Source organism: Suncus etruscus, chromosome 17, assembly GCF_024139225.1.
Source record: "Suncus etruscus isolate mSunEtr1 chromosome 17, mSunEtr1.pri.cur, whole genome shotgun sequence".
NCBI lineage: Eukaryota > Metazoa > Chordata > Mammalia > Eulipotyphla > Soricidae > Suncus > Suncus etruscus.
This window is the reverse complement of record NC_064864.1, coordinates 39,210,372-39,234,008: the sequence shown is the minus strand read 5'-3', so window position 1 is coordinate 39,234,008 and position 23,637 is coordinate 39,210,372. Positions and strand designations below refer to the sequence as shown.

General features: G+C 41.5%; 1 protein-coding gene across 1 annotated transcript in view; it reads left to right on the top strand.

Moving 5' to 3' along the window:
- The first annotated feature begins 4,193 nt into the window (after positions 1 to 4,193).
- The window catches only part of PDLIM1 (PDZ and LIM domain 1), a 48,579-nt gene continuing 29,135 nt past the window's right edge, over positions 4,194 to 23,637 (top strand). Inside the window, exon 1 of the mRNA XM_049764315.1 lies at positions 4,194 to 4,372. Coding sequence (XP_049620272.1) covers positions 4,277 to 4,372 — 96 coding nt within the window. The 5' untranslated portion in view covers positions 4,194 to 4,276. The remainder of the gene's footprint in view (positions 4,373 to 23,637) is intronic.

Here is a 23,637-nt window from a genome sequence, read left to right as displayed (position 1 = left end):
GACTGACTCTTCCTTGCAGGGATGGGGAGAAAGGAGTCATTTCCTCTCTATAAAAGGACTAAATAATTAAGCATTCTATATCTGCTACCTCCCATAGTCCACAATTTAAATAAGCTGGTCATTTTGACACTTTCTGGGCAGTCTTTGGTCAATAACAGTCAGATGTGTTATGTAAGAGTACATCCCTATCTGTAGCAAGTAAACACCAAAATATTTAGGGACGAATGGCTATAATATAGCAATATATGTAATGTAATATATGTAACATAGTACAAAAAAACAACCATGCTGTGTGTGTGAGAGAGAGAACTGAAATGAAGCAAGCTGAATAAAATATTAACAATTTCAGGTAAAGGACATATGAATGTTCTTTGCATTGTCCTAATTCTTGGAACCTTTCTTGTAATGTTTAAGTCATTTCCAAATAAAATATTTTTAACAAAAAATAAATGCCATGACCTGTGGTTTTATGTTTCATGAAAAAAACTAAGGCAGGACTGCAAGTGTCAATAGTAAAAAATGATGAGGGATGTCTTCCTAGCACTAAAATGTGAGTCCAGACCTGCAGTGGGTGAGTGATCGAATGGCCTCCAGAGTTGGAAGATGGTTCTAGGTAGAGGAAGTAGCTTAGTAATGGGAACAAGCCAAGCAGGTTCTTAAGCAAACAGAACCTGGAACTGGTGCTGGAGTGCATGGGGCAAGAAGCACAGGGCACTGCTGCTGGGCTGAGGTCAGAGAAATAATTCAGCCAGACTGGGCAGCGCCTCCAGGGCCATTTGAGAAGCAGCTGGACTAAAAAAGGGCTTTGCATAGAGGATGAACAGGTTCTGCCCTTTGTTTTCAATGTTGCTGGCTATGTTGAAACAGTTGGAAGAGGGCAAGGAAACAATCCTGATTATTGTAATCACCAAGGCAGGAGTTGATCCTTAGCTTGGATCGGTGGCGCTTAGACTCTAACTGAGGGGTTAAAGTTCAGGAGGGGTGTCAAGAGTGAGGCAAAGGCCTCCACAGCCTCTGTCACAGTGTAAGAATTGCCAAGAACTCAAAGGCACCTCTGTCCCTCACCCCTGCCACCCCTAATATGAGAGAAGCTACTACTCTGGGACATGAAAAATATGGTCAGGACCAAATTGGGTTTCAGATACTCAGGGAATGTTTCAGTGAGGCTGGAGTAGGCAGCCTGGAGCTCATAGAAGAGGCCCAGGCCAATGGAGAGAACACATTTTTATTTTGGGGATGAGGCACACAGAGAATGCTCAGCGGCTGTTCCTGTCTGTGCTTAGAAGTGACCTCTGGCAGTTATTGGGAATTATATATGGTGCCAGGGATTCGAACCGCCATTCAGTTGCTTGCTAGATTGGCATCTCTCCTCCTGAATTATCTTCCCAGCCCAGAGAATTTTCCCCTCCTCTTAACCTAAGACTGTAGGGGGAAGCCTCTCTGTAAGGTCCCTGGGAATATAAGAATAGTCCCCCAAACACCATCAGGAGTGTTCCTGAGCACAGAGCAGGAGTAAGCTCTAAAAACAACGGCATATAACCCCAAAATCAAAAGAAAAAAAATAATATAAATTATGTATGAAATTGTGAAATTAAGTATGTTTTGAAATGTCTCCTTATCTTTCCAATAACATTACCTTGTGAAAAGGTTAGTGAAAATACAAGTCTCTCTTGGTTTTGGAATGTTTGGCACCACTTGTCCTGATGGATAGGGGAGGGAGAGAAACAGAGTTATAGTTCCCTGGGCTCTTCTCTTAATTCCAAGTTCTGCTGGGACCTGCCAATTTTTCTGTCCTCAACAGGTGGGAGTGTAGGGGGTGTGCTCCAGTGTACTGTTACCCAAATCCAGGTGTCCTAATAGGCTCGCATGGAGCATGCTCTGTGCAGACAGGAGCCAGAGAGGTGCCCAGTCCCAAATGGCCACTTCAGGGCATCTCTTGAGCTAGAGCAGAAAGAAGAAGAGTTAGGAGCTAGATTGCCTTCATCGTTATCATATTTTCAAGTTGTATATTTCTCTCTCATGTAGGTAGCCATACCATAACTAGCCACTTTTTTGTTACTGGTTGGTTCTAGATTTGCAGGGAGGTCATTTGTTCTCATAGGATTTTTGTCTTCTTTAAAACCATATATTTGGGATTAATGCCCAGAAGGGGAAGGTCTAGGCCAGAGTTTGCTGTTTTTATAGCTCTTGCAATTGAGGACTCACAAGTCCTCCCAAAGGTATTTATCTCCTCATTATAAAGAAGATTTCTATAGAATAAGCACTTATTGTTATTTATCATGCATCTGGGAACAGACAAGTGACAGTTTTACCCTTGGAGCATAGACCCTTCAAGGAAAAAAAAAAGTCAAAAACCCTCAGACACTTAAGATTCAGAATCTGGACATCTTCAACAATTTTGCAGGAACATAAAACTCTAGTCTGTTTTTTAAATTAAAGATGATTTGTTTGGGGTTTTCATGAAATAGATGGCCAGTTATATAACTGTATTTATTAACTCTTTCAGATTAAAAGAAATAGTTGAAATGAAAAGGAAAGGGATAATAGGGAGGTAAAGAGACATAAACCTATGTCATTTCTAAAAAAACAAACAAACAAACAAAAAAACGGCAAACAACTCCCAATACAATGAACAGGTAGGTGCTCTATGCTGAGCACCAAATTGGGTGCCAGGTGCCAGGAAGACCATGAAGAAACCATGAAGAGAAGGCAGGGCTCTTTATAAGGCTGGACAGTTGATGACATATTAGTGTCAGGCTATATTCTAGGCACTGGGACATAGAGGCGAATGAAGGAGATTCACTTCTTATCTTTAGGAATCAACACCAGGTGAGTTGCCACGAGTCAATAAATGAAATATTGACTCTGCACACGGTGACCCATGCAATGGAGGGCAAAAGGCAGACGTGACACAGAAGTCTAGAGAGGGTATTTTAAAACAGGCACTCCACTCGGAGATGGCCTCCCGAAGAGAGTGACAAGCGAACAAAGAGAGCCTGGAGTCTCAGAGAAAAGCATTCCTGGGCTCTGATGCAAGACCCTGAGGAGGCAGGCAGGAACGAGGAGGGGTGGTGTGTGTGTGTGTGTGTGTGTGTGTGTGTGTGTGTGTGTGTGTGTGTGTGTGTGTGTGTGTGTGTGTGGTGTGTGTGTGGTTAGAGATAGGGCTGAAAGTTAGCAGAGGGAGCTGCTGGAGGAGATGAGGTCAGAGAAGAGAGAATTGGGGCCATTAAGTGGTCCTTAAAGTGTCTGAAGGATGCTGCCTTTCTAGGGAGAGAAGCTGAGACCCAGACTACAGCGTTAGGAGTGGCCGGCAGTGCTGCTGGAGACCCTGGTTCCATCCCACTGAATTCTTCCTTGGTCCACCTCGGGTTAAGGTTTGCTTTGTCCAGAGGGTCCGCAACTACTTGCAATCGGCAGGCTGGAAAGGTTTCTAGGAAGCTTTTGAAGTTCAATGACAACATCCAAGAATGGTCTCATTAGCATTTGGAAAGGGTTCGCCAGCCTGGGAAGCCCCAGCAGCTGCAGCACAATTAGCAGTAACTCCAACATCAGCTGTGTGGCCTGGGGCAAATCTTTTTTATCTCTGATCAGTGCAATTTCTGGTCCATTTTATTTTTTGTTTGTTTTGTTTTTTTGTTTTTTTTTTTGAGTCACTCCTAACAGCGCTCAGGGGTTACTCCTGGCTCTACGCTCAGAAACCACTGTGGCAGGCTCGGGGGTGGGGGGCCATATGGGATGCAGGCATTCAAACCACCATCCTTATGCATGCAAGGCCAACACCCTACCTCCATGCTATTTCTCCGGTCCATTTTAAAGCCGGGTTAAAAGCCACCTCCAGCTTCAAAAGCATCCTAAAAGTGCATTCCTTAGAAAGCATCTCTTTTTTTCCCCCCACCATCAATCCGTCAGGAAAAAAGCAAATACACAAAGTGGGCCGACCTCAATCGTGGATGTCGGGAATGAAAAAAACAAACAAACAAAAAAAAAGCAACCAAAAAAAAACCCAGTTTGGGTCGGTGGCAACCTGCTGGAGCAAGTAGATACAGACAGAGACAGGCCTGAGACGCCGGAACCCCCGGCAGGGCGCTCCGTGGATGCGCGGGGGCCGGGAGCGACCCGGGAGCTGGGGCGGGGTCTGGGCGGAGTCGCCCCGGTCCCACTGCAGCCTCCGCCCGCCCGGCGCTCCAGCCCGCACCGCGCGCGTCTTTCTCCGACAGCTGCCCGGAGCTCGGTGCCCGCCCGGTCCCTGCCAGTCGCCGCCCGCAGTTGCCAAGCCATGGCCGCCCAGCAGATCGTGCTCCAAGGCCCGGGTCCCTGGGGCTTCCGACTCGTGGGGGGCAAAGACTTCGAGCAGCCGCTGGCCATTTCTCGGGTAAGATTTGCCGCGTTCTCGAGCGGGGGACCCGGGCTCTGGGGTTCCCAGAACCCCGACGGAGGAGGAATGTTAGGGAACCCGGGACCAAGCTTGGGACTGACTGCCAGGTGCATGGTGCTTGCTCTGAGCACTTTCTGCGCGCAGCCCCAGGCCTGGAGCGCCCCAGCATTCCTTCCCTGAGCTGTGTTCCCCCGACCCGGCACGCTTGCATCTCAAAAGTTCAAGAACAGCGGCAGTTTTCTGGAACTGGCCCCGAAATGTGTTCCACTTTCTGGAACTCTTTGTCACTTCGTGCGTTGAGGATCCCATCCCTAGTCTTTGGAATCTCAGCCTGGAAAGGGCGAGAACCATCTGGAAAGTTGGGGTGTGGGAAGGGATAGGCGTTAACTAGGCGCGAATGAGATGAACTTTAAAAAACAATACCCCGAGTTGCCAGTTTTCTACTCTTTGGATTTCAATTCATAGTCCGGATCTCACCTCCCCTTATTCCCTTTGAAGTCAAGGCTGGAATTTAATAAACAAAACTAATAAAGCCTTGCTGGAGGTAGTTGTGTTGTATTTCAGCCTTCCCAGATAATTCCGGATTATCTTCTGATCAGGATTCCCCCCCAGAAATATTGGAGTGGAAAGGGATTCCCACCTTGTGTGTGTGTGTGTGTTTTGGAGTGTTGGGTTGGTGCTCGGACACTTCTGAGAAGCCTCTTGTCTTGGGAATGCTCAGCGGGAGTGGTAGACCACCCCCAACTAAACAAACCTGGCAGAAAGACACAGAGCAGCGTGTGGCCAAGCTTTGGTTCTCTAGAGTCCATAAGCAATGCTCAGGATTGTTGTTTTGGACCACATCCAGAGACTGGCTAGGCAAACGCCTTACTTCTTTACTCCCTCTCCAGACCTAGCTTTTAATGCCTTTTTACTTAAGAGCCTGCTTCTTCCTGCAATGGAAGGATGGAAGGAACCTGGTAAAAGGTGCAGGCAGACAAGAATTAGGGTTGCCTCTGAGCTTTTCTATAAGCCACAGTTCTTCTGTCAGCGTTTCTTTCCAAGTGAGCCCAATAGACTTGAGATGATTCCTCATCGATTTCCCCCATCCCACTCCACCCCACCCCCGTGGGGCAGGTGCTTAGGTCCCAACTCCCATCTTCCAGCTGCTATCTCCTGGGGCATCTCTTTGATTCTTCTTGTAGGTACACATTGTCTTCTCGGTCACCAGTTGAATTCCTCAAGTGCAGAAACTGTGCCTTTCTCTCCGCTGAACCCCAGCCCTCAAGCCTGGCACAGAACTGAATTTGGCTGTGTGCATAAATCTTTACAGATTTATTAATACATGCTTGTCCAGGAAGGCACATTTAGACTCGCTTACCTCATAGTCCATTTATCCTTGCTTTTTGTGTCTATAATTACCCTGTCTGCGCTCACTATGTCTGCATTTGAATATAACACGAAACTTTTTTTTTTTTAAGAAACGACAATCTAAGCCAGAGAGATAGTGCACTGGATAAGGCACTTGCCTTGCCTGCTATTGACCCTAATATCCCAGATAGTCCCCAGGGCACCCCCAGCAGTGATCCTGTGTGAGCCAGGAATAAGCCCTGAGGTAAAGCCAGGTGTGTGTGTCCCCCCCCCCAAAAAAAAAGGCGATTTGTTAAAAGGGGAGATTGTCATTTCAGCTGGTTTTAAAAATCCTCATGCAGTAGTGGTATTGGGCTTTCCAGTAAGGTTAGTAAAGAGTAGAAGACACAGCACCACATATTTATGTCTGTATCCATATATTTGTTCATTGATTCAGTAGTACATGTTTAATACACATATACCATATTCCAGAAACTTTGAAACCCTGGTTTCCTCGAAATGAAAAACTTTGGTTCCCTTAAGGTGCTCATGATATAAAGAGGGAAGCTTCTCTTTATTGTGCCCTTGGCAAATACTTCAGTTGAAAAATGAAAGTGACTCAGAGGAAGTGACATTCTCAAGTGGATAGTAGTTTACTTGTTTCTTCATCTCATTTCCTCACTGTAAAAGGGGGCCTCCTTCTGAGAGGGGACTTTCAGTATTTTAAAGAGGCCTTTTGGAGCCATCTGAGATCTGGTCTGATTTCTGTTTTTAACTTGAGCTGGTCCTGGGGTGAACCTTCTGTCTAACTGAGGTGTCTATCTCTGCTGTAGGGCTGAACATAGCCCTTGGCTATGAGTTATGATATGCAGAAGTTCTGTAAACTACAGTAGAGTGTTGAGGATTCTGCACACCTCTGGGTGGTAGCTGTGCTACATTCTTCAACTTGGACACATCCTTAGACTTTGAGTCTCCACACCAAAGCAAACCATAAAATTAGAGTGTAAGAGGAGTGCCTTTTACTTAAATAACTATGTCTACTTCCTCTTGCATGAATGTCTTTTGTTAGATTGCTAATGCTTCTGAGTATCATTTTTTAATCTTAGTTCTTGAAATTGGTTTTTCCTTTTTTTTTTAACTGATGTTCCTGTTTTCTTTTCTTTTCTTTTAACTGATTTTCCTGCAAATGCCTGTGTAGCTTAAGAGCTAGAACTCACTCCGTGTAATTTTATCCTGACTTGCTTTAGCCACCTTATTGTTCTTTATCCTTTTACCACCTAAATACACACCCTGAGCACCATAACTTAATCTTGCTGTTTCTAAACAAAATCATGCAGAAGACTTTTATGTATGTATGTATGTGGGAAAAGCTGCTTTTGCTCCTGTTTTCATCTCTATTCGTCTTGCGAACTTAAAATTTCAATCCAGACTTTCTGCTATAAATGGACAGATACTAGCTTTCTTCCTATTCTCAGTTTCTCATTCAAGGTTCTTATTTTGAGTTCTGTGCTCATCTAGCCATACATTTGCCACTGTCCCCTGAGATTATTTTCTCCCCGTCAATTCCTGTTTCAAATCTATTTTGTCTGTTTCCTTAAGTATTTTCCCTATCCCCCATTTCAATTTCTTGTTTTGTTTTATTGTTCTCAGAAAAGAAAAGCTACCCCAGAGAATCTATACTCAGACCAAAATTGCTAGCTCAGTTTTTGTTGAGTGCCTTTTTTTCTCTCCCAGGAACTGACAGAGAAAAAAAAAAAAAGACAGGAAGGGGTGGGTCCAAAGATAAGGGGATCATCTTTGTAAGAAGAAACCACCACACCTCACCAACCCCCAAAACTTTCCTAAGAGTTGCATAGTTTTATGACAAGTGAGAGTGCCCTTTGTTTATGTATATGAAGGGAGAATGATAATTAATAACCAGAGTGTCATTTTGACTTGATAATATTAGTTCTGGGTTCAGCTAAGTTTATTTCATATCCTAGATGTTGAAAGAGCAGGGTTTGTTCATAGCAGGAAATGTTCATAAGAGGCTCATTATGCATTAATAGCTCTTATACTGCTCTACCCCTTTCTGTAAAACTGATCACTTGGGAAATATTATTACTCCAATTGATCACAGCTAATCTAAGGGGAGAAGAGAGTGAATCAAGAGGTTTACTTTATAAGTAAATGTCTGAGCCTACTAGCATGAAACATACCAATACATGTTGTGACTCTGACCAGTTACCCTTCCTCTTACCTAACCTCCTGATGCCATTCTTGCAGGTTTATTGTTGAAGCAAGAGAGAAAAAAATGGCCTATTATAACATGGCCTGGGAATAAGTGGAGATAGTCATCCAACCACTAAGGCCTCCTGATCTTATGAGCACTGGAAAAAGCACTCAAAAGTTGCTTCTTTTAGGACCTGGGTTAGCGCATGCTTCTGTGATATGCACTTTCCTTGCATCATGCTTAACCATTGCTCCACAGAGAGTGAAAAGCTTCAAAGCTTTGTTATCTGCAGAACTATTGCTCAGGTGGCTATAGGTTAGATAAGTTATTTGATAAACTTTATATTGTTTTATATATTTTGTGTAGTTTTCTACTGACAGAGTTACTTCTTTTTGTTTGTTTGTTTTTTGGGCCACACCCGATGACCCTCAAGGGCTCAGGGGTTACTTCTGGCTATGTCACAGAGCTACCTCTTAACTTCTTTAGAAAGTAGGGGTTGGAGAGATAGCATGGAGGTAAGGCATTTGCCTTTCATGTAGAAGGTCCATGGTTCGAATCCCAGCATCCCATATGGTCCCCTGAGCCTGCCAGGAGTGATTTCTGAGCGCAGAGCCAGGAGTAACCCCTGAGCGCTGCTGGGTATGACCAAAAAACCAAAAACCAAAAAAAAGAAAGTAAAGGACAGAGTCGGATAAAAATCAGCAAAAGTGATTCCTTTTTGGTTGTGATGATCAGGGGCTATACACATGCTTGTGGTTCTTGTGCACGTGGTTGTGGTTGTTTCAGAGGTCACATACTGTCCATGGTACACAATTTGGTTTTGGTGCTTGCACAGACTCAGCTGTTTGAGATAACACACACTTTAAAAACTTTAAAAAACTTTTAACATTTTTATTTATTTTTTATTTTTTAAATAATATCTTTATTTAACCACTCTTGTTATAAACATGTTTGTAGTTGGGTTTAATACCCCCTTTGCCAGTGCAACCTTCCCACCACATGTGTCCCTCCATTTCTCCCCCCATCTCCTGCCTGTATAAGAGACAGGCATTCTATTTTTCTCACTCACTACCATTGTCATGATAATTATTAGTGTAGTTATTTCTCTAACTAAACTCACCACTCTTTGTGGTACACTTCATATCTTGGGCCCATCCTTCCAGCCCTCATCTCTATTGTCTCTGGGTATTATTACAATAATCTTTTAACATTTTATTTCAGGTAGCATGGCATATAGTACTCTTAATGGTTGGGTTTTTACTTAAATCTTTGCAGATTTGCAGACCCACCAGAGGGGCTCCTTTTCACCATCATTGTCTTTTTTTTTTTTTTTTTGGGTTTTTGGGCCATACCCGTTTGACGCTCAGGGGTTACTCCTGGCTATGTGCTCAGACATTGCCCCTGGCTTGGGGGGACCATATGGGACGCCGGGGGATCGAACCGTGGTCCGTCCTACGCTAGCGCTTGCAAAGTAGACACCTTACCTCTAGCGCCACCTTCCCGGCCCCACCATCATTGTCTTATTGTTGTTTCCCACTCCCCCATCCTATTGTCTTCTGCTCCCCCCACTTGTGGTAACCTTCCTACTGAGGACTAGTTATTTGGGGGCATTTTTTATCCCCTCATTTTTGTTTGCTTCTGCTCCACGCATGAGAGTGATCTGTCCCTCTTCTTCTAGCTTCATTTAGCATGATATTTTCCATATCCATCCCCTGGGTAGAAAATTTCATAATTTCATCTTTTTTTCTTTTTTGATTTCATCTTTTTTTTATAGCTAAGAAATAGTCCATTGTATATTAGATACTATAGTTTCTTATCCAGTCACCTGTTCTTGGACATTTTGGCTCTTTCCAGGTTTTGGCTATTATGAATATCGCTGACATAAACATAGGGGTGCAAACTTCTTTTCTTGGTTTTGGAACTCTTGGGGTAGATACCAAGAAGTGAAACTGCTGGGTCATATGGAAGTATAATTCTAACATACACTCCAAATAGCTAAGTCGTGGGGACTGTGTTCCTGCATGTGAGTGGCAATAGGGATAAGACATGTAGTGTCATGCTCACAAGGCAGGCTCTTTTGCCATTGAGTCATCATTGGGCCCCCAGAAAGATATCGTTTTAGAGGATGATTTGACTTAACAAGATACCAGAGAAGAAAGTCTAGGGTCATCACTAGAACTTGTAGATGGCGCCTCCTGTAAAAGGGTCCAGGCAGATAGTCAAATCGTGAGCATGTCAAATGCATTCTGGGGTTCAGTTCTCTGAAAAGATAAATAACAAATGAACAAGCCAACCTAAAGGGATTGTACACTCTAATTATGAGGGCCCTCTTTCATTTTGTTCATAATTGTCCCTTCCTTTCACATGGTGTTAATTGTACCTTCAGACATGATTTCTTTCACAAAGTAAATGATAATTCAGGACTGTTTTCCAATGATTTCTATTATACTGTTCAGCTGTGGATATCTGTGCCCTTGGTTTATCACAAAGGGGTTTTGTTCAGACTTAAAAAATAAAAAGCAAATTTATGGCTGTGAATATTTGAATGGCAATGAATACTTGAATGACTATGAATATTTAAATGATTGTGATAAAGGTTTAAATATAATAGGATTTCTTATATTCCAGGCTTTGTTCTAGGTGCTTTATTTAGTTTTTCAGAATTTCTCATGAGTCTTGGACTTCTTGCCCCAGAGCTTTCTGTGTCCACAAATTTGATTTTTTTTTTCTACTTTGTGAACTCTACTGGCTGCTCCCAGAGCTTAGAGCCTACCAGAGAACACCGCCGCTGTTCTCTGTTTTCTCTGAATCAGATGCTTGGACTTTTCTTGGGAGAAATGAGTCTATGGACTGTGAAGAACAGAAGCACAAGGAATTGAAGGGTTATATTAAGAAGAGTCTTCTTGGTTGGTCAAAACAGAACTTGAGTACAGTTTTAGTGGCAAATGATGATGAATGGATAGCGAACACTTTGATGTTGCTCAACCGATAATGTGCCTTGAAAGAAGCACCCAGGCTAATTGCAAAACAAAATGTACCCATAAAAAGTTAAGGAAAAATGTTAATTTCTGATTGGTCAATAGCACTTTATATGAATATGGCTTTTGGGGGGTATACCTATTAGTACTCAGGAGTTACTCATGTCTCTCTACTCAGGAATTACTCTGGGTGGGGGAACCATATGAGATTCTGGGAATTGATCATCTGCATGCAAGGTAAACACCCTACCTGCTGTACTATAACTTTTCTTATTAACCTCATTCTGTATAACTTGAATGCTTATCTGTAAATAAGGTTAGTGGTGTATTTTTCACATATACAATATTCTGCTTTTCAGGCAAATGCCATAAATATTAAAAATGACTTTTAGAAGAAACTCAAGTCTAGTAGGAGGGCAAGTTTTTCATCAAAGACTCAAGTCTTGATTTTATAGATAGGAATACTCTTTATCAAATAGATATGGCCTATATGATAAAGATGCCTAAAACTCTTCTAAAGAGATTAAATTGAGATGATGTAGCTAGCAATGGCTTACATGCATTTTGACTTTTAAAATTATAAAAAACTCTGGATCCAGGGGCCGGAGAGATAGCATGGAGGTAGGGCATTTGCCTTGCATGTAGAAGGACTGTGGTTTGAATCCCAGCATTCCATATGGTCCCCCAAGCCTACCAGGAGCAATTTCTGAGCCATATGAGAGCCAGGAGCAACCCCTGAACACTGCTGGGTGTAACCCAAAAAAACAAAAAACAAAAAACAAAAAATTAAAAAAAAAAACCTCTGGATCCAGAGAAATAATCTAGAGGTTAATGCTCTTGATTTGTATGCTGATGATCCTGGTTCAATCTCTGACATCACAAATGGTCTCCCTAGTACTACTGGGGTGATCCCTGAGCACGAAGCCAGGAGTAAGTCCTGAGCACTGTTGGATGTGATCCAACCCTCACATCTATAAACTCATGGTTCTAAGACTGGATGTCCCTATATCCTAAGACCCAACTATTTCTATCTTAAATATTCAATAAAGTTGTGATCCCACGAGCACCAAGTTCTGTGTTTAAAATTTTCAGGGCAAGCCGAAACCATACATCATGAACACAATCACCATGACTGCATTCAGCCAGCTCCATCAACTCAAAAAACTCAAATATATTCTCTATAAACTTAATCTGTTCTCCTTGACGAAGCCACACCAGCTGCACCCATCACTCACAATCACCACTTCACCAATGTCCCTGCTTACTACTTCTCTATGGCTCTCTGCAGAGACACCAATCTAACCCAAACTCCACGTATGCTGGTATATATTTTCAATGAAGCCACAAGGACTCTTTATTTTATCTTTTTACAAAAAATAAATAATTGAATCACTGGAGATACACAGTTACAAAATGTTCATGATTGAGTTTCAGTCATGCAATGTACAACACCCTTCACCAGTGCACATTTCCTGCCACCAATATCTCCTGCCCTCTCCCCTGCTTGCCTCTGTGGTAGACATTCTCTCTCTCTTTTTCTCTGTCTCTCTTTCCCTTTTTCTCTTTTAGACACTTTGGTTTGCAATAATATTACCAAATGGGTATCATTGCATGTATCATTGCATATAACTTTATCACTTTTCAACACCCAATTCTTGTCCAGAGTTATAATTTTTAATTATTATTGTCATAGTTGTTCCTTCTCTGTCTTAACAACACTTTCCAGCTATATGCAGCAAACTTTCTTCCATGGACTGATCCTCCTGGTCTTTGTCTCTATTGTTTCTGGGTGTACTATATATATAAAATCTCTGAGCCTGGCTGGGTGTAACCCAAAAACTAAAACAAAATTTCACAAGGCAGCATTATTCAGAATAATGCTCAATTATGAAACAATTCAAATGTCAAACAATAGAATGGAGAAATGAATGGAGAGTAGTTCTTTAATATAAAACAATGAGAATGAAGAAATTGAAGCTTTCAGAATAACTTGGCTTTCACACATGTACACTCAAGATGCAGAAATAAGTCAGACACAGAAAGGTCAGTAACAATAATATCAAATTAATCAGATAAATTAACCTCTAACATATGAAACCTCTAATGTTAGAAGTCAAGGTCTTGGTAATCTTTATCCAGATGCTAGTGACAAGAAGGTAGCCTGTGGGGGGCCGGGTGGTGGCGCTAAAGGTAAGGTGCCTGCCTTGCCTGCGCTAGCCTTGGACGGACCGCGGTTCGATCCCCCGGTGTCCCATATGGTCCCCCAAGCCAGGAGCAACTTCTGAGCACATAGCCAGGAGTAACCCCTGAGCGTTACTGGGTGTGGCCCAAAAACCAAAAAAAAAAAAAAAAAAACAAAACCAAAAACAAGAAGGTAGCCTGTGGAAGCTTCAGAAGTTTAGGTCATTTTTGGTGCTGGTTCCCTGGTAGTGCTTTCTTTGTAAGAATCTATCCAGTGGTCTATTTCAGCTTTAAGCACTTTTCTGTATTTAGGGTATACTTAGAAAAAAAAAGTTTACCTTAATGTCCTCATGTTTGTTATTAAGGATTAAATAATATTCAAACATGAAAAGTTTAAGGTAAAAGTGTACCTCACTCCCTTCCCCAGTCTCAATTTCAGCAGAACTTCTCAGACATTTTTTCTAATTATGTTGCTCTAAAAATACCATACCAAGGGTCTGAGAGATCACAGAGGTGAGGTACTTGCCTGGACTCAGTTTGATCCTCAGAACTGTATATTGCACTCCACTTTTACAATGGTCACTCCTGAGCACAGAACTAGGAAGAACCACTAAGCCCCATTAGGTGCGATCCAGCTCACTTCCTCAATACCATCATAGTGGATGATTTAGGCATTAATCACATTGTTTCTTTCTTTTTACTGCTGCAAACCAAGCATTAAAGATGTTTTGATGTTGTAGGCAAACGCAGTCTTTAGATCCTATCTTGTCCATTTATTGAATATGTGACCTGTGGGCAGGCAGTGCCTGCATTTGCAAAGTTGGAAAGACAGCGTTGTTTTTGTTTATTGGTTTTGTTGGTTGGTTGGTAACACCTGGCTGTGCTCAGGGCTTACTCCTGGCTCTGTACTTAGATCATTCCTGGCAGGCTCAGAGGTCCTTATGGGTTGTTGGGGGATGGAACTCAGTTTGGTCTCATGCAGGGCAAGCTCTCTATTCACTACAGTACTTCTTTAGTTCAGGAAATGACAGTTTTTAGTCATCAAAAGTTGTGGTAAGGGATAAGATATTGTATAGAAAAAGCAGAGCACTTTGGCTTATACATAGAAAGGTATCAAGATTCAGTGGTACTATTAAAAAATATTGATGGTCACTGCATATTGAGTACTATTAAGTGCCATTTATAGTCCTAAACTTCTATCAGTGTAATTTCATTTAATTCCAGAGCCCAATGAAATTGATAATATTATACATTTCATTTGGTATAGAAGAAACTGAGGCCCAGAAGATAATTTGCCCAACCTATAGTGGTAGTTAGATTTTGGGTTATGGTGATCATTACTAGAGCTATTTAAAAGCACAGACATCCTTGGGGGCCGGAGAGATAGCATGGAGGTAGGGCGTTTGCCTTTCATGCAGAAGGACAGTGGTTCGAATCCCGGCATCCCATATGGTCCCATGTGCCTTCCAGGGGCGACTTATGAGCCTAGAACCAGGAGTAACCCCTGAGCACTGCTGGGTGTGACCCCCCCCCCCCAAAAAAAAAAAAAAAAGCACAGACATCTATAGGAGCTCACTTAAGAACCTTTGAGAGACTCCATGGCTTCTTATAACATCAGAATGTTCTGGTTTGCTCCCTGCTTTTTGGTTAATTACTGATCATGAAGTCATGTTTTCAGGCTGAGAACACCAAGTCTCTTTGAACCTTCCTCAATATTAATAACTTTCTTTTACACTGAGCATGAAGCCAAGTCATTTACAGGCACTTACATGGTACTCTATTGCCTCATTTTGGAGTAACTAAAAACATTTAAAAACGTTTTTTTGAGAGTTTCAGGCCAACCTATCTAAGATAAGCTTTTGTGGATATAGTGTATCTTCAGAAGTCTGTGCCATAGCCTAGTGTTTACCAAATTTAGCTAGTTTAACAAAAAAAGAGTTCAAACTGCATCTCTAAATGGGATATGCAAAGCTTTTGCACAACTCAGAACCTTTTAAATTTTCCTCAACTATCACTGGATTGAAATGGAATTGTAAAATTTTTATTCCAATTTTCTTATCTTGTTTAGCTAAATTATAACTTAGCTAGTATATATATGTTATCACCTACTCGAAAAAGAATTCAAGGTGCTTTACCACATCAAAACGCATTCAGTATTTAAAGTATGATATGATAATATTTAACCAAGAATTGGAACAAAGCAGAAGAGAGAGATATTCCAGGACCTTTAAGTTCTGTAATTTTGCACTACATTTAGCTGTGAGTTTTCTGGTAAGTCAAATGAAAATACCTCAACAGTGCTCCATTTGTTCATACCATGACGGATGTTGACTAAAATTATGAGTTGTACATAATTTTTGTAATCTCTTTTGATGAGACAAAGAAGTTCAGTTTAAGTTGGGACCACACCTGGCAGCTCTTAGGATTTACTCCTGGTTACTCAGATATTGTTTTAGTGGGCCTTGGAGAACATCTGGGATGCTGGGAATGGAAACTGGGTTGGCCATATATAAAGCACTCTACGCTCTACACTATCACTATGGCCCTAGTTTTAATGAATGTTTCTTTTAAATGTCAAAGACAATACATTTTCTTATTGAATGTAGAGTATAATGGGTGTCTTGGATAATTAATCTGGGATAATGGGTTTCTATATGCTTTAATATGAATACAAGTCCCTTAAGACTTTCTTAATGAGTTGAAATTGTATGGCCAGTTCTCTACATTCTGAATGTTTTCTTAATCAATTAACTTTATTCAGAGAGAGCTTAGGAGGAAGAGAGTGCCAACATCTCTTCTGGATGTTTTCAAACTAGATGAATATTGGTATTTTCTGGGAAACGTTTAAAATCTAGGAATATATAGATTCCTGGATCCCACTGTGGAAACCTATTTTTATCCCTCACCAGCAGTATCCCTAAAGGAATATGTCACTGACTTGTCTTGGAGACTATTTTTTTTTCATCCTTTCTAATATCAGAGTTTCCCCCTGGAGTTATTGGTGAATGGAGTCTTTTTTTTTTAATTTACATGGTTACAAGGTTCATAATACAGTTCCCTCCACCCACCAGATACAGTTGTTCCTTATTGAGTTACAGTCATACAATATACAACAACCTTCATCAATGTGCATTCCCATCACCAATGTCCCCAGTTTCCCTCTCCCCATCCCTGATGCAATCTTTTATTCTTTTTTTTTTTTTTTTTTTTCTGAACTCTTCCATTCTTACCTGTCTTACCTGCTGTACTCTGGCCCCAGTGGAGTCAATTTTTGCCCTAAGACTTATATGCCAATTTCCAGGAATAACATTCCTAGTTAGGAAATTGGGTGCTTTCTTGTCTACAGGTAAGTCCGAAAGCAAATTGCTTCAGAACTTTTTCTACTTTGTAATTATTTAGTTAAAACTCTGATTTCTGTCAAAGGCAATAGTTTCTTATCCAGTTGAGAGAGAAATTCTTTGGATAATTAATCTGGGATAGTGGGTTTCTGTCCTGGATAGACCAGGTGTCTTGTCATCTTAGACTGAAGAGGTTTCCTGAATATAATTTTGTTTTACATGACGTATTACCTAAGCTGCGGTTGCAGCTGTGTTTGTGTGTAGTGAGGAAGCAGCACAAATGAGTTTTAAGTTGAAGGTGAGGTAAAGAGAAAATTAGATAGCTGCCTGTATGATCAGAAATGGCAGCTAGTAGCTGGCTGCTGTGTTGAGAGCAGTAGAGCATAGTCAGGCTGTAGCTAAGAGAGAAAGGCATCTTGCTCACACACGGTTGAAGCTGAAGCTCTCCAGCTAGTGCTGATTATTGTTAAATGGCAAGATGGTTCAACAATTGCCAATTTCTCATATTTTCACAGAAGCTAAGAACGAAGGGTTTTGAGTGAAATTTACTTATAGGTAAATATTGGCAAATAGTTAAAAATGCCACCAAGATTGTGAAATGAATTCACTTCCTGTTGAAGTGAACTTTCAGTATAGTTTAGCTAGTTAAAGGAACCTGATCTAACTATCAACAGACCTTATAATTTTAAGTACAAGTGCTACCTGAAAGTCCTACAGGGGTGGAGGAGTGGGGTGGGGGTGGCAGTCTTAGAATGACTGGCCTCCAGGTTGAATGCAGTCTTTGAACTGCCACAAGATAGCAAAACATAGTCACTTTATTGCAACAGAGTTAAGTCTCAGTAGTTATTTCTTGCAGTTACTGAGCACTTGAATTGAGACTAAATTTAATCCTCTATGTTCTGTATTGTTTTCCAGATTAAATGCCTTCTTAGAAAGTAACAGGACTCAGAAGGCCTGTCCTGTGCCTGGATAGATCTAGGCTCATCTCCTTCTTCTGTCTTTAATTCCTGTATTTTGTCTGTGCCAGTCCACTGTTTTTTTTCTACAGCTTAGTATGTTGTTCCCATCTTTGTTAGTACTTTAGTGGGTTTTTTTTTTTGCAAAGCCTCCTCCAGGAAGTCTTCTTTGATGCCAGATTGATTCTTTTCCCTTGCCTCTTTGTTGACGCTTCTAGCATAGTACACACCAGCATTACACATGCTTGTCTGTCTGTACTCGTCTGTGCATGCCTCAGGATATAGTGAGCTTCCTGGTCCTAGTATTCATCTTCTCCACATTTGAATTCCAGTATTTTGTGCAGTTTTGGAATCTACAAACAGTAGGTCAATTTCTAGAATTCTGTCAGAGTTTATTTTTCAGGAATCCTCACATATAATCCTCAAAAAGCTTTTTGATGTCTGGATTGCGATTTCTTCTCAGTAGTCAGAAGAGTGAAGTACATGATTGAACTGTCACTTCAAAGGTTTTTCTGACAAGTATCTGGGACAGAACTTGAACCTGGCTCTGACTTCAGAGCCACATCTTAGCAAACTATATGTACTCTTTCAGAATATTCTATACAAATGACTGTGGAATGAAATAGTAAGAGTTTGGATTAAAAAGAGACATGCCATTCTCATCAAAGAGGAAGGTTAACATTTTTTTTTTTTGTCATAGCAGTGGATACGTGTATTTCCAGTAATGTATGCCAGGTATATTTATTTTTCATTTTTTGTTTGTTTAAACCCAGTGAAGGTCAGGAGCTAATTCTTTTTTGTTTGTTTGTTTGTTTGTTTTTGGGTCACGCCAGGTAGTGCTCAGGGGTTACTCCTGACTCTATGCTCAGAAACTGCTCCTGGCAGGCTCTGGGGACCATATGGGATGCCGGGATTTGAATCACCGTCCTTCTGCATGCAAGGCAAACGCACTACCTTCATGCTATCTCTCCGGCCCCAGGAACTAATTCTGACTCAGTGTTTGTGGATCATTCCTGGTGAATTAGGAAAGAAAATGCATTGCTGGGTACCAAACCAACATGTAAAGCATACCCTCTAGACTATTGAGTTATATCTCTAGCTTTTTGATCTAAGTTGAAGAGAGCAGGAGATATACATTATTAGTCTCATTCTTGACCATTTAGTCATGAAAGTACTCTTCCAGTCATGAAACTAAACTCTGTGCATTCTGATACAATGCATACCTTAATAAAGATGCACTAGAATTTGTGAGTTTTGGAGGTTGTACAAGTTGGGTTTAGAGCAAAAGTGTCTGCCTGAGATTGGGGTGCAAAGTGCAGTCAAGGCTAGAGCAGAAATGAGTGAATTTGCAGAAAATGGCAGGTTGTTCATTAGGTGAAACAGTGCCTTAACCCATTTATTTTCTTGAAGAATTGTGTAGTAGATGTGTAATCTCTGGGGAAGAAAGCTGAAGGTTTTAGAAGATGAATATTGAACTCATAGATCTACTTCTTCGGTGGAATGTACAAGAATTCTCTCTTAGAAATTGAACCTGACTCTATTCTGAGCTGCTGCCAATGGAACTTGATTGTTAGAAGGAAATTTATATAGACAGTATGGTGGGTTAAGTGGATAAAGTCAGTAGCTACATAGCCTGCCTGCCACTCACCAACTGTATAATCTCAGACAAAAATCACTTAACTGGGGCCGGAGAGGTAGCATGGAGGTAAGGCGTTTGCCTTTCATGCAGGAGGTCATCGGTTCGAATCCCGGCGCCCCATATGGTCCCCTGTGCCTGCCAGGAGCAATTTCTGAGCCTGGAGCCAGAAATAACCCCTGAGCACTGCCGGGTGTGACCCAAAAACCACCAAAAAAAAAAAAAAATCACTTAACTCCTGTCTCCATTTCCTCATCTGTAACGAAGCAAATAATGCTGCCTTCAAGATAAGCATTGGATGAGGAGTGGTAAATTAATCTTTACCAAATAATTAAACTGAGCTTGGCACACAAAGACACTCGTTATTTGTGGCTATGATGATAAATGATGATGATAATGATGAAAAAAGTGTAGTAATGGTAGGAGTTCATGTTCAAGAAGGAAACTAACTAGACTAGAGTCTCAGTTCTTCTTTCCCAAGGCCTTTCTTTACAGTTGTGATGTGACTTGCTTCTTTCTTAAGGAGTGGGGCGACTGAATTCTGTCTCTGTACTAAGCAGGGGAGATAGTTCTTTTTATTGAGAGGATGCACCTACACAGGGACCTGAGTTGGTGACTTCTCAGTTCCAGTGCCAAAGGCCACAAAAGGTGAGCCTCCTTAATGCTGAATGCAGATGCAGATGGAAAATGTTTCAATTGGAATAGGAGGATTGGATTTCAAGTTTAGGCCTGTAGCTGTGTAAACTTGAATCAATCACAGCTTCCTTCTCTAAGTCTCCCTTTCTTCCCCTGTAAAGTTACATGTTGGTGGTGAGGTCATTTATTACTGTTATCTCAAGCGGGAAGTTGTATGTGAAAAGGCTTTGTAAGAGGCAATTCCCTTCCTTTATTTAAGCCCCTTTTTCTCCAAAAAAGAGATGGCTCATGAAAGAATATGTACCTAATCCTTGTGAGTCTGTCTGAGTCCTTTATGGTGCTGTTGTCATTTAACTTTCTGAAATTTCCTTGAACTTCCCATTTGTTTGACTTGGAATAAAAAACAACCGTAAAGATAGGAGCCTTGATTATTCAGGCGCAGTGCTTTTATGACTGGTTCTAGCTTGTCCAGGGCATGTCAAGATGTACTCAGCAAAAATGCCTCTCCCACAAGACAGTTTGAACCAAATACTGGAAATTCCAGAGTTCTTAACAGCTGAGTATATGGAATTAAAATGAAATATCTTGTCTGTTTTCATCTTTTCAACCTTTCCCTTCACCCCTTCCCTGTCTTCTAGTTTTGTGAGCAGGAATGATCTGGGATCATGAAATTAAGAAAATGATCATTTACTGTTTCCCAAAATAGTCATTTTTGAAAGGATTGGAAAAGCATTTTTTTGTTTTGTTTTGTTTTGTTTGTTTTTGGGCCACACCCACGCTCAGGGGTTACTCCTACTTATGCGCTCAGAAATCGCTCCTGGCTTAGGGGACCATGTGGAACACCAGGGGATTCAACCGCGGTCTGTCCTAGGCTAGCGTGTGCAAAGCAGACACCTTACCACTTGCACCACTGCTCTGGCCCCTGGAAAAGTGTTTTTACAGCCTGAGAGACAGTATGAAGGATGCTTGCCTTGAACACAGCTCATCTGATTTCCATCTTTGATTTCTGTCTCTGACTTGTCCCTCAAGTGATCCCTGAGCACAGCCATTGGGTGTGGCCCAAACAAAAACAAAGAAAAGTATTTTTAAGGGAGTGGCATGATTACATATTTAACACCCCTAGCTATTTTAGACTCAACTGTTTTTTGTACACATATTTACTGAGACACCATTTGTGCCAATTACTGCACTTGCTCTGGGGTTGCCATAATGTAGAGGCATACAACCGTCCTGAACTTACACAGCTTACTGTTTAATAGGCTCTTAGACATTAAATCAACACACCTACAAATTAGATTTTGAAACTTAATGTGATGTGTGTCATGAAGAAGAAGAGTGAAGTGCATTTGTTTATTTGTTTGTTTTGAGTCATACCCGGCAGTGCTCATTTTTGTCTCAATCAGTATTCACTCCTGGCTCCATGCTCAGGAATCAGTCCTGGTAGGACTTGGGGATCATATGTGGTACCAGGAATCAAATCAGAGTCCACAATGTTCAGGGCTAATGCCCTGTATGATTTCTCCTGTCCTGAGGAATGAAGTATATTGGAAGAGTTACAGGGGAAATTGGAACTGGGCTAGAGGTCAGGGAAGGCACAGCTGAGAAGGGCCAGTTAAATTGAGATCTGAATGAGAAGCAGTGAATGAGGCAGAGGCTCTAACAGGTGCTGTGACTTTTGGGTAAAAAAAAAAAAAAAAAAAAAGCCAGAGGCTGGAGAGATAGCATGGAGGTAGGCTTTTACCTTGCATGTAGAAGGATGGTGGTTCAATACCCTTTTGGTCCCCGGTGCCTGCCAGGAGTGATTTCTGAGGAGATAGTCAGGAGTAATAACCCCTGAGCGCCATCGGGTGTGGCCCAAAAATACACCCCCCCCCAAAAAAAAGGCCAGGATCTTAGGGGAAAAGCAGGAAGATGAGGAAGAACATTTTTCATAATTTTGGATTTCATCCTCTTCCACACTTAGATTTGGTCATGGTCAATAATTTCTGCTGGGCTGCTCTCCAGATGCCAGATCTGCCAATCAGAACCATTGCCAGTTCCAAATAGAGGGCTTCCTAGGGCCATTAGAAAACAAGGGGTTTGTATCTTTCTTTAGAAAAAGTGAAATATGCATGAAGTCAGACCACAGCAATCTTCTCAGGAAAAAAGTCAGAAAATGAGAGGAATTTGTTTTTCCTGTATGTTGCCAGTGACTCACAGGCTTAGTCCCTAATGTTGACTGAGAGGAGAGCAGCCAACTCTTGCCCATCAAAAATATCCAGTGGCTGGATGAGAGAAGGTCTGAACTTGGGATCAGGGACTTTTCTTTCTCTCCAAGCCAGATCTCTGGCCAACAGATGGTGGGAAAGCCAGAAAGGAAGGTTAGGAGGTCAGGATCTCTACACTGGTTTCCACATCCTGCTACATTCCAGGGGAGTTTTGCCTGATAAAGTCATAGCATGTTTGAATCAGAAGGGACTTCAAGGATCAAGTCATCTACCCCTTGTTTCTTAAGGTTTAGGGTACTCCTGGGGGCATGAGTCATGACAATAATATCACCCTGGACTTCTCAGAAGGCTCAGTTTGGCAAGGCTGATTGGAAACTACTGAAATTGCAATCAGATGCAGAAGCTTAGGACATGAGCCTGGTGTTTCAGCTTGGTGACTTGAAGGACTTCTTTAAAGTATTCACAACATCTAGCTCAGGTGAATTCTGGGAGTCAAGGGCCTTCGTTTTGTCAGAGAAGGTCAGAGCTCTGTGAGTGCCCTGCTTGGAATCTGGGTTTTTTGTTACTTACCCAGCTTGGGAGTGGGCAAGGACTGCAATTCTTGTCAAGAACAACAGCCTTTTCATGGTTCACATTGTGGCTTGGTCTCAAATGATATTTTTAGTGTGTGTATATATTACATATGCTTACATTTATATACTTTTTATCTTGGCATACTTCAGTTTAGAAAATATCAAATAGTGAAAAATTATTTTGAGGATCATATGATTTTAAAATGGGTTTGTGTGTTTATTACCCAGTATCTATATTACTCATTTGAGCAATAAATTGTACAACTCTGTGTGAGGCAAGATGTTTATTCAGCCCAAATATAATGCTTAGATGCATTTGGTGGTTCATTTTAGGAATTGACTGGCCTTGGAACCTTTGGTTTAGAAGTGTCAGTCTGGGCCCGGAGAGATAGCACAGCGGTGTTTGCCTTGCAAGCAGCCAATCCAGGACCAAAGGTGGTTGGTTCGAATCCCGGTGTCCCATATGGTCCCCCGTGCCTGCCAGGAGCTATTTCTGAGCAGACAGCCAGGAGTAACCCCTGAGCATCGCCAGGTGTGGCCAAAAAAAAAAAAAAAAAAAAAAAGAAGTGTCAGTCTGGCACAGCCATTGCCATGTAAATGGTCCATCTTCACAATTTCACAACTAATCTTGGAAGAGGCACTAAGTCAAGCCTATGAAACTCACGGGTATACCAGTTTTGGGCTTAAAACTTTAGAGCCTCTTTGGGAAGGGAGCAAGCCAAGAATAATCCCAGTTCTACAGATACTGAAGATCTGGAGTGTTGTACCTCCAAATTCCACAATACTGCAAATAACATGAGAGAGTAGTTTAAAAGCCAATTAAACCAGTTAACAGAAGCCTCAGCTAGCAAGACCCAGCTCAGTAAACCCTCAGACAATGACTTTAATAACACCATTGTGAGATAAGACAATTTTTGCACATTTTTTACTGAACCACCTTTTATAATTCCATTTACGCTTTTGTTGTAACAAGCAATATAAAATAAATTATTTTATGCCTGCTGAGGGGGACAAGCTTGGGGAGGCAGGTGGGAGACTGGGGACAATGGTGGAAGGAAAGTTATATTTGTGGTGAAATTGGTGCTGGAACATTGTTCTAAACAACTCTATTTTGAAAAGTTTTGTAAATTATGGTGTTAAAATAAAGTTTAAAACTAGAGAAGTATCAGTCTGCAGGAAACCAGCTAGCAGTAGAAGAGAATTTAACTATAGAGAAC